We start from the raw sequence: 12,200 nt of genomic DNA, 5'->3' as shown, positions 1-12,200 counted from the left end.
CCCCTTGCATGGGCAGGAACACCTCCCACTAGACCAGGTTGATCAAAGCCCCATCCAACCTTGCCTTGAACACATTCAGGGAGAGGACATCCACAACTTCCCTGGGCAACTTCTTTGTGTCTCACTACCCTAATTGTAAAAAACGTCTTCTTTATGTCCAATCTAAATCTGCCCTCTTTCATTTTAAACCCATTACCCCTTGTCCTGACACTTGGTTAAAAGTCTTTCTCTGTATTTCTCATAAGCTCCCGTTATATATTGAAAGGCTGCTATGATGTATCCCCAAAGCTTTCTCTTCTCCAGGCTGAACAACCCCAACTCTCTCAGCTTTTCTTGATAGGAGAGGTGCTCCTGCCCTCTGATCATTTTTGTGGCCGCCTTCTGGACCCTATCTAACAGGTCCATGTCCTTCTTGTGCTGGGGCCCCCAGAAGTAGATGCAGTACTCCAGGTGGGGTCTCACAAGAGCAGTGTGGAGGGGGAGAATCACCTCCCTTGACCTGCTGGCCACACTTTTTTGGATGCAGCCCAGGATACGGTTGGCTTTCTGGGCTGCAAGTGCACATTGCAGGTTCATGTGGAGCTTCTCATCAACCAACACCCCCAAGTCCTTCTCCTCAGGGCTGCTTTCAATCCATTCTCCATCCAGCCTGTCTTTGTGCTTGGGACTGCCCCAACCCATGTGCAGGACCTTGCACTTGGTCTTGTTGAATCTCATGAGGTTCACAGGGGCTCACCCCTCAAGACTTTTAAGGTCCCACTGAATGACACTGTTGCTCATCTTTCCAATAGTTTTACAACGTTGTCAGACTCCATTACTGTTCAGACCACATTATTGGCATCATTTACAGTATGGAGTCTTTTTGACAACTACTGGACAATTCAGGAAAGGAGCAAATTTGGAGCTCCCCCCAATGGGAGGAAGATTGGATCCAAGATAATTAGACAGATCCCCAGGCTACTGGGGATTAATTTGAACAGTGGCATAAGGCCAGACATTGCAAATGGGGAAAAGGCAAAAAATGTAGCTTAATCATCCTCCTGACTTGTGCCCTCAACGCTGCCTGGGGTGAAATTACCGGGCTGTGCAGCACTCTCAAACAGGCAGGATAAGATAAATGAGGGGCTGAATGTGATGAGCATAAACTGGCCCTTGAAGCCCAGAGCAATTGTCCTGGTACAATGACCCAAGTTAGGGCCACTATCTACCAGGACAAAGATAAGGATGATAATTGGGACAGGGACAAAAATGCCCCTGAACCAGACCCTGACCCCCTTCCTTTCCTTACAAGGGAAGACACCTCTGCCCTTCCTCTACCTGCCTTGAGCACTTGTAGGGTGCAAGTTCTGCTCCCCACGTGAAGTTTTGTAAAAAGCCAGGAGAAGACTGGGTGTAGCAGCTCAGGAGGCTCTGGTGCATTGAGGCAGCTCTAACTCACCTCAGTGATGGGGATTGCAGGACACGGGCTCTGCTTGCCCTGGCTGCAGGGGTGGGTGCTGTGACAATAGCTCCTGTGCCACATGGTCAAATGCAGAGGAATCTTCACCTGGGCAGAGGACGAGGCACTTCCACCAGCCAGATAGAGAGGGGCAACCTCTGTTTCTGCTGGAAAGGGAGTTTATCCACTTCCCAACAAATCAATAAATTGCTGAATATTTTAGTATAGCTTCTGAATGGCTATCAGCAGGTGAGCTCTGCCCCTTCCCTGTGAGCCTTGCAGTGCCTCATCTTCAGCCTCTCCTTCCTCTCTCTTACGGTGCTGCCAGAGAACTGGTGGGCAGATGTCCACCACCAGATGGAGATATACCTCCTAGTTCTGTTTCCCGGCAGACCTTTTTTCATACCCTATATGTCCTAGCCCAAATTAGAAGCTGTTGTGAATAACTGGTGCTCAGTCATCTTTGTTGTGGACACCAGGGACCAAATCTCATCATTGGATCCACAGACTGCCCCTTTGGGCTGTCCTAGAAGTGATTTTATATTTCAGGAAGTGATAATATCCATGATGACTCAGCCCAACTACTGGACCACCCCAGACAAACAGACTGATCTGTGTACTGATTTTGGCTGGGATAGAGTTAATTTTGTTCAAAGCAGCTCATATGGTGCTATGTTTAGGATTTGTGACTAAAACAGTATTGATAACATAGGGTTGTTTCAGTAATTGCTGAACAGTACCTGTACAGCATCAAGGCCTATTCTGCTTCTCCCACCGCCCTGCCAGTGAGTAGGCTGAGGTATCAAAGAGGCTGGAGGAAGGAGGAGGGGAGGGGAATGTTCAGTATTATGATGTTTGTCTTCCCAAGTAACTTTTAACATGTGATGAAGCCCTGCTTTCCTGGAAATGGCTAAACATCTGCCTGTCAATGGGAAGTAGTGAATGAATTCCTTATTGTTTTGCTTGCATGCATGGCTTTTGCTTTACCTATCAAACTGTCTTTATCTCAACCACAACAATCTGGAAAAATTCTCCTGCTATATTGCTGTTTATTCTAAATATTTTACTTGTACTAATGTAATTTATTCCAAGCAAGCTCCTCTTTTGAATATGCTGTGTATGCTGTTCTTAGGGACGGTCCACCAGAACCTTGCTGGTTGGGATCCTAACTTATTAGTTCTCACATCTCAGGCACTGGCAAATGTCAGAAAGGAAATCAATTGTTGGATTTGTACACAACATCCTGCATCTGGGCACCAAGGGGTTCCCATGGCGGGAATGCTGGTATTGGTGGAATTGTGGGGCCACGCACCTAAAACTTTTGTCAGATATCCAGGCTAATCTCTCAACCACTGATCATCCACTGCTGCCTTGATAAAGAACAGATCAAAATTCTACGTCCTTCAGAACTTTATGGGCTATGATTCGTCCCGTGATAAACTACAAAGCATGGGGTGGGGTCCATCCTACACCATGCAAAACTACCATGCCAATATTGACATGCCTGAAAGACACCACTTGCTGCCATGACCTTAGCACAATAGGTGCCCCTGGCCTATACTGGCTGTGCAGCAGTTGTGCCATGAAAACCCTCCCATGGAGTGAGAGGGGACCTGCACACTCAGACTAATAGTGCCTGGGACGCATGGTGAAGAAAACCTCTATGTGACCCATGTCCACAAAAACACCCTGTGACATCAGTGTGGTATTAACCCTTTGGTAGAATGAGGATCTAGATTTCACCAGTTTGCCCGGATCCTCCTTCCTTGGCTAGGGTTCTCTGAGCTGGAGAAAGCAATCATCAGTCTCTCTACTACCCTGGAAAATAAAAAAACATAACAGCCAATGCTATCCAAGCACTGCAGGAAGAAGTTGCTCAAGTATCACAGACTAGCATTGAAAACCATCTAGCCTTAAGAGTACTTGCTGGTTATGCAAGGTGGCATTTGCGCATTAGTAAATACTACCTGCGTCTGTGTCTGTGTCAACCAAGAGACCAAACTTAAGAAAGAGACCAAACTTAAGAAAATCCAGGAACAACTAAAGCTCTTGCATCAGGTGGAAACCGAAAACATCAATTGGAAAACTGGTGAATTGTGATCACAGCTTCATTCCCAGACCTTGGGGTAGTTGCCAAATGATTTTGGCTGTACTTTTGTAATTATCTTGTTTGTTGTCACTGTTCATGTTTTGTTTCATATCAGTGGATGGGGTTGTAGATTGTGCTGTAAAGCATTTTCCCAGTCACAATCAAGCCACTCCCAGACCTGAGTTGGGGCCAGTAGATATAAGTGGATGCTGGTTGTAATCTATTTCTGTCGTGGTTCCTTGCCTGGCTGGCCGATAAAGTCGTGGTTTAGGCCCAACACGACAACAAAGGAAAAGCCACATGGCTGCTCACTCACCTCCCCCCCCACATATACTGGAATGAGGAGGACAAAGCTCATGGGTTGAGACAAGGAGGGTTCTTCACCGATCAGGGTCCCGGGCAAAACAGACTCAACTTGGGGAAAAACATAATAATTTAATTTCACATCTATTTAATACACATCTATTTAATTTCACATCTGATGATTTCGCATCTATTGTCTCCCTAATGGTTCCTTGGCTGGTTTTGGAGCAGAGAGAGCTTCTCAGCTTCTTACGGGAGCCACTCCTGGCGCCCTTCCCCACTACCAAAAAAACCACCAAACCAGAACAATTTCATAGTCTCTCTTATAGCAATTGGGAAGATGCCACAGTAGTAACCTCCGAGACAGGAGAAGACTGGGTGTAGCAGCTCAGGAGGCTCTGGTGCATTGAGGCAGCTCTAACTCACCTCAGTGATGGGGATTGCAGGACACGGGCTCTGCTTGCCCTGGCTGCAGGGGTGGGTGCTGTGACAATAGCTCCTGTGCCACATGGTCAAATGCAGAGGAATCTTCACCTGGGCAGAGGACGAGGCACTTCCACCAGCCAGATAGAGAGGGGCAACCTCTGTTTCTGCTGGAAAGGGAGTTTATCCACTTCCCAACAAATCAATAAATTGCTGAATATTTTAGTATAGCTTCTGAATGGCTATCAGCAGGTGAGCTCTGCCCCTTCCCTGTGAGCCTTGCAGTGCCTCATCTTCAGCCTCTCCTTCCTCTCTCTTACGGTGCTGCCAGAGAACTGGTGGGCAGATGTCCACCACCAGATGGAGATATACCTCCTAGTTCTGTTTCCCGGCAGACCTTTTTTCATACCCTATATGTCCTAGCCCAAATTAGAAGCTGTTGTGAATAACTGGTGCTCAGTCATCTTTGTTGTGGACACCAGGGACCAAATCTCATCATTGGATCCACAGACTGCCCCTTTGGGCTGTCCTAGAAGTGATTTTATATTTCAGGAAGTGATAATATCCATGATGACTCAGCCCAACTACTGGACCACCCCAGACAAACAGACTGATCTGTGTACTGATTTTGGCTGGGATAGAGTTAATTTTGTTCAAAGCAGCTCATATGGTGCTATGTTTAGGATTTGTGACTAAAACAGTATTGATAACATAGGGTTGTTTCAGTAATTGCTGAACAGTACCTGTACAGCATCAAGGCCTATTCTGCTTCTCCCACCGCCCTGCCAGTGAGTAGGCTGAGGTATCAAAGAGGCTGGAGGAAGGAGGAGGGGAGGGGAATGTTCAGTATTATGATGTTTGTCTTCCCAAGTAACTTTTAACATGTGATGAAGCCCTGCTTTCCTGGAAATGGCTAAACATCTGCCTGTCAATGGGAAGTAGTGAATGAATTCCTTATTGTTTTGCTTGCATGCATGGCTTTTGCTTTACCTATCAAACTGTCTTTATCTCAACCACAACAATCTGGAAAAATTCTCCTGCTATATTGCTGTTTATTCTAAATATTTTACTTGTACTAATGTAATTTATTCCAAGCAAGCTCCTCTTTTGAATATGCTGTGTATGCTGTTCTTAGGGACGGTCCACCAGAACCTTGCTGGTTGGGATCCTAACTTATTAGTTCTCACATCTCAGGCACTGGCAAATGTCAGAAAGGAAATCAATTGTTGGATTTGTACACAACATCCTGCATCTGGGCACCAAGGGGTTCCCATGGCGGGAATGCTGGTATTGGTGGAATTGTGGGGCCACGCACCTAAAACTTTTGTCAGATATCCAGGCTAATCTCTCAACCACTGATCATCCACTGCTGCCTTGATAAAGAACAGATCAAAATTCTACGTCCTTCAGAACTTTATGGGCTATGATTCGTCCCGTGATAAACTACAAAGCATGGGGTGGGGTCCATCCTACACCATGCAAAACTACCATGCCAATATTGACATGCCTGAAAGACACCACTTGCTGCCATGACCTTAGCACAATAGGTGCCCCTGGCCTATACTGGCTGTGCAGCAGTTGTGCCATGAAAACCCTCCCATGGAGTGAGAGGGGACCTGCACACTCAGACTAATAGTGCCTGGGACGCATGGTGAAGAAAACCTCTATGTGACCCATGTCCACAAAAACACCCTGTGACATCAGTGTGGTATTAACCCTTTGGTAGAATGAGGATCTAGATTTCACCAGTTTGCCCGGATCCTCCTTCCTTGGCTAGGGTTCTCTGAGCTGGAGAAAGCAATCATCAGTCTCTCTACTACCCTGGAAAATAAAAAAACATAACAGCCAATGCTATCCAAGCACTGCAGGAAGAAGTTGCTCAAGTATCACAGACTAGCATTGAAAACCATCTAGCCTTAAGAGTACTTGCTGGTTATGCAAGGTGGCATTTGCGCATTAGTAAATACTACCTGCGTCTGTGTCTGTGTCAACCAAGAGACCAAACTTAAGAAAGAGACCAAACTTAAGAAAATCCAGGAACAACTAAAGCTCTTGCATCAGGTGGAAACCGAAAACATCAATTGGAAAACTGGTGAATTGTGATCACAGCTTCATTCCCAGACCTTGGGGTAGTTGCCAAATGATTTTGGCTGTACTTTTGTAATTATCTTGTTTGTTGTCACTGTTCATGTTTTGTTTCATATCAGTGGATGGGGTTGTAGATTGTGCTGTAAAGCATTTTCCCAGTCACAATCAAGCCACTCCCAGACCTGAGTTGGGGCCAGTAGATATAAGTGGATGCTGGTTGTAATCTATTTCTGTCGTGGTTCCTTGCCTGGCTGGCCGATAAAGTCGTGGTTTAGGCCCAACACGACAACAAAGGAAAAGCCACATGGCTGCTCACTCACCTCCCCCCCCACATATACTGGAATGAGGAGGACAAAGCTCATGGGTTGAGACAAGGAGGGTTCTTCACCGATCAGGGTCCCGGGCAAAACAGACTCAACTTGGGGAAAAACATAATAATTTAATTTCACATCTATTTAATACACATCTATTTAATTTCACATCTGATGATTTCGCATCTATTGTCTCCCTAATGGTTCCTTGGCTGGTTTTGGAGCAGAGAGAGCTTCTCAGCTTCTTACTGGAGCCACTCCTGGCGCCCTTCCCCACTACCAAAAAAACCACCAAACCAGAACAATTTCATAGTCTCTCTTATAGCAATTGGGAAGATGCCACAGTAGTAACCTCCGAGATGCCTGTGCAACTGATACTTGATAGAGGTGACTCTATGATACACATATAATGATGCACCAGCTTTTGACCTCAGACTTATATCCCGCAGGTGTCAGAACACCATCCTCACCTAGCTTATTATATAACAGCCCGCAAAAATAACATCCTAGGCTATAACTCCATGTCAAGTCATCATTTGAGAGAATCAAGGGGTGGAAGTGACACTCTACCTCCTGACACCCTGCCCCTTGGCCAATAATGGCAGCTTAGACAGACTGCAAACACTGCTCCCTGACCTACATTGTTGCAACTCTCTTCCACATTTAAGAGGCATTTGCATCTGGCTGTTTCTGCCAGATGACCCAGACATCAAATGTCACTGGCAGTTCACCAGAGCCATGGCATTGCTTATTATCCCATGTTCGCTATTGGTGATTGGATGAGTTGCTATATGGGGGAATTGTTACTCATCTTTCTTACTTCCTCAATGAAGTTTTGTTTTATAACATGTTGTCAAGACTCCAATTACTGTTTGGACCACAACATCAAAGATATATGTCTTACAAAACAAACTAAAAACATTCTGATACCAGCCAAGTTAAAAGAATACAAAAATAAACAGAATACAAAAATAAATTACAAGATGTATCCACTATATAAGCAACTGAAAATTTCTTCTTTGTAACAGATATACTTTTTAAGGAGATGTCTGATTATAGGAATAATGTAATGAGATTTCTCTCTTTTATGGGAAAAGTCTAAATTTAGAAGTTTTCAGAGCTCCCAGTCTTTCTTAAAAAAATAATACTGAAGAAAGTTGAGAATACAATCATGACTGCCCAGGAACAGCTGCCTTACCTTGCTATGTTAGCCCTTCTCTTAAACAATGAAATCAACATGTATACACAGTTGTGAAGAACATTAAAATGCTTTATTTTTGTCATCTACCTTCTGTAAATGAATGTTAAAAACTTGCATACAACAGTGCTGGTGAGTAACGCATGTAAGTTTGATGAATACCAGGAATAGTCTTCATGAAAGAAAAAATCCAAATATTAAATTCACCCCCTACTTTGAAAAACAGTACACAAACCACTGTGTACTACTGTATTTTGCCTGCTTAGTTCATACATCACCATCCATGAGTTTCTTATTTCTGTTATTCTTTGAAATAGCAATACAGGTAGAAAATATAAGCCAATATAAATCCTATACTTTAAGTCAATGGAATGAACTTTATTACTTTAGGGTCTGTTCTAGCAAAGAACCTATGAATTTTATTTCCCACTGTCTATTTTTATGGCTCTGCTACACAACATTAACTATGAAAATAGCTACAAAAAGAACATTTCTCTACAGTCAACTATTCCACTATTAACACAAAATAGGTTCCACTGACCCTCAATGGAGGAGATCAGTTTGTGTCATATTATTTGAGGATTAGTCTCTTAATCCCTTACGAACTTCTCATTTCATTACATGCACTTGCATACAACTGCTGGTAGACATTTGAAAATCAACCAGGACTGGACAATCCAGTCTGCTTTGAAAATGTCTTAAAAGAACTAACAAATTTGAGTTTTGCTGTTTAGCTTGGAGTATTCAATTTAGGATTATACTTTACTGGTCCAACAAATTTAATATCCAAATGATTATGTAAAAACACACACATTTCTACTGAAGCTCTCTACAAACTTGTGCTTTAATAAAACTTTAAATAGCATTTAAAATTAAATTTAATGAAATTATTTTTTCTTAAAAACTGGTGATTTATGCTGATGCTTGCTTACCTCATTGTCTGACTCTACAAGCACTTGATCATATTCACTGAGAGCTACAAGGAACATGATAGATGTGACATTTTCAAAGCAATGTATCCATTTTCTTCTTTCTGATCGCTGGCCTCCTACATCCACCATTCTGCAAAATTAACAATGACCCCATCAAATCCACAAATACCTTAGCAGATAAACATACAATCACATATGGAACAGTGAATTCAAGAATTTAGTTGAAAACACAGTTTGGTTTGTTTTTCTTAAACATTTTACAATTTTTATTAAAGACTAATGGAATGTGTTGTAAGTAAACCGGTTATTGTATTTGCTTTTTAGTCTCAAATTTTCTGGCAGAGCGTACTCGCGATTAATTATGGGTCTCAGTGTAACTAGACACTCGGGTGTAACTTAAAATTGTAATTGCATAGTTATTCTTTAAACAATTGTATTTGCACTCAAACTGTGGGGAAAATTATTTGTAGGAGTGATATTAAACTTAGCAAATATTCCTTCTCTCTAAAAATAAAGTACAAAAGTGGTACCTTTACATTTCATAAGTTATTATTAATAAAAAAATGGACTTACTAATTTTATTGAAAAATTACTTCCTTTTTTTCTATCAATAACTACCTTCAGAAAAAGACGTCTGTCTGTTTCTCATCTTCTTGACATCTTGTTATGGTTTGAGCGGGCCCAGTTATATTTTCATGCTGATAGAAGGAACTAGAGAGAGGGTCTTTAGGACCCTGAAGGACCCAGAAGGGTCAGAACAGAGAGGGCTCAGTATCCCCTCCCACTTCCTGCCATACTCTATAAAAGCCAGAAGAACCAGAAACCCAGCCCCTTTTTCCTGCGCCTTTCTTCCTTGCTGCTGCCGCCGAGCTCTGCTCATGTTTCCAACTCCATAGGATGCTGTGAAGAGTTGTAGACCCTTTTCTGGAGTCAGCCTTGCCGCAAGGGACCCTCACTCACCTATTCCTACGATCACGGGGATCGGGTTTTGTATACAAGTGTATATATCTGTTCCTCACCCCATGTGTTACTGCCCTTTCCTTGTTCCAGTAAACCTGTTCCAGTTTTAATTTCCAACCTTTAAATCTCTCTTCCTTATTCCCCTTTTATCTTCCCTTGGGAGGGTGTAGGGGGGTAATAGAGAGCAATTTTGTCCTCTTGTTTTTTTTTGCTCTGACCACTAAACTGAGACATATCTTTAACAACAGCTGCTAATCATATATGGACAAAATCATGAAAATAAAATGAACAAGCTCAACTTTTAGAAACATTGAACAATTTGCACTTTTAACCAATATCCTATACATGGTATTACTAATGTAAAAGAAACAAAGCAAATGGGTGTTAAACTTTTTTTCTACCTGAAAATGACGCTTTGTAAGTCAAATGGATATTCAATGATCCCTGTTGTTGGGACTCGAACTCTAAGCACGTCTTGCTGAGTTGGCAGATAGGCTGAATCTGCTATGCGGTCCAAGTCGTTAAGATAACTATAGATGGGGAGAAACAACAGGAATGCAAGGCAGTGATACCATAATTCCACTGAGGAAAAGCATAAGGAAGACTTGGGGAAAAAATGGGATGTGGGAGAGGAAGAAGTCCAACAGAAAAAAGAGCAATATCGATGTAAAAGAGGAAAGGAAATATAAAGGAGTGTTCCATTCTCCCTTTCTGGTCATTTTCATAGCTTCAAGTAAATTGTACAAAAGGACAGCATGATTATTATGATTTGAATATAAATTTGCTTGGCTTTCACATGTTGAATTACCAACAATTTAAAATTTTCAGTTGTTCAATTCTGATTAAAGACAAATAATATGATAAAATTTGTAAGAAATATAATAATGTAATTTTATCTGAAACGATAACATATTTCTTGATAATTACTCTGCAATGTCTGCAAAGGATAAACATTAATCTCTCAAGTGACAGTGAACTATTAATTATCAGTTTCAAAATGGTACAAGGATAAATGGCACTCTTTGGAGATAAAAGAAAAAACTCAACACTAACAAAAAATTCTCCACCTGAAATTCCTGCATCCAGACTAAAACTTCTGATCAAGTTCATGTCTGCAGTACATGAAATATGCCCCAGACATTTAGAAAATAATCTGAAATGGCAATAAAATTGCTTTTGAGGGCTTGTTAACTATAATACACACTTCTAAGCTATTGCTTAATGGTGGTTTTAAAGTATAAAGTAGCAGTGCACTGGAGGTTTTAATTAACTTTCATAAGCGATTCTTCAAAAAAAGAATTAGGTGCACCAGGCAGCTTGGGCTCTCCCCCATATCTGGGAAAAAGACTGAAAATTATGGTTTTGTGTATTTGATTACTTCCAAGCAAAAGAATTACCTAGTTGGTCAGAGTTAGCTACTGGTAAAATAACCTAAGGCTGCCCTGATTAATTCTATGGGAGGATAGCAATGTATTCCTTGCAATTTATCAAATTATTAAATATCACTAAGCACTAAATGTATTATTTTATTCATAGTTATTATTCAAGGTGCACTTTTTGAAATTAATCCAGACAAGGATTAATTAGACTACTCTATATAATCTGAATTATTTGTTATGCAACAATGAAAGTAAGTTGTTATGAACAATGAATGACAGAAAAAAAGCTATTCGAGTTCTACCTTACAGCAAAAATACAGATGAATTAATTTGTTAACTCTGGGAGGGAGCCAAAAATAGTATCACATTTTTCTCACTATGATTTTATTAATGAAAGATTAAGCTGACATGAACGTTAAATATGAGAATATTACACATATTCGGTGTCCTGTTTCTGAAGAATGCATATTCCAGGTTACAGTGAAGTTCTGAAAACTCTGTATGAGGTGACCCGAAAGGAGAGTGACCTTAAATGGGGTCCTGACCAACAGAAAGCTTTTGAGCAGAATAAAAAGGAGATTGTGCAGGCCCTTGGACCAGTTCAAACAGGGCCAGACATCAAAAATGTGCTCTACACCGCAGCCAGGCACAATGATCCTACCTGGAGCATCTGGCAGAAAGCACCAGGGGAGACTTGAAGTCGACCCTTGAGATTCTGGAAATGGAGCTACAGAGGTTCCGAGGCCAACTACACAACAACTGAGAAGGACATAATTGCAGCATATGAAGGAGTTAGAGCCACTTCGGAAGTGATTGGCACTGAAGTGCAGCTCCTCCTGGTGCCCAGATTACCAGCACTGAGTTTCACGTTCCAGAGTAACCTTTTTGCTATCCATCATGCCACCAATGCAACTTTGAGTAAATGGACTGCTTTAATCACCCAGTGAGCTTGAATAGTAAGGCCTAATCGTCAAGGTCTCGTAGAAGCAACTACAAACTGGCCAGAAGGCACCCACTTTGGAATGCCACCACAAGAAGTGGTGAAACAGGCTCAAGAAGCTCCACCATATGATCATCTA

General features: G+C 42.0%; 1 protein-coding gene across 1 annotated transcript in view; it reads right to left on the bottom strand.

Moving 5' to 3' along the window:
• Positions 1-8,737: 8,737 nt before the first annotated feature.
• The window catches only part of LOC104395825 (guanine nucleotide-binding protein G(q) subunit alpha-like), a 27,957-nt gene continuing 24,494 nt past the window's right edge, over positions 8,738-12,200 (bottom strand). Inside the window, exons 3-4 of the mRNA XM_010005570.1 lie at positions 10,144-10,272; positions 8,738-8,912 (exon numbers count right to left, since the gene is read on the bottom strand). Coding sequence (XP_010003872.1) covers positions 8,738-8,912; positions 10,144-10,272 — 304 coding nt within the window. The remainder of the gene's footprint in view (positions 8,913-10,143; positions 10,273-12,200) is intronic.

The sequence above is a fragment of the Chaetura pelagica genome, unplaced genomic scaffold (genome assembly GCF_000747805.2).
Source record: "Chaetura pelagica isolate M959 unplaced genomic scaffold, ChaPel_1.0 scaffold1099, whole genome shotgun sequence".
Classification (NCBI taxonomy): domain Eukaryota; kingdom Metazoa; phylum Chordata; class Aves; order Apodiformes; family Apodidae; genus Chaetura; species Chaetura pelagica.
This window is presented reverse-complemented; position numbering and strand designations above follow the sequence as displayed.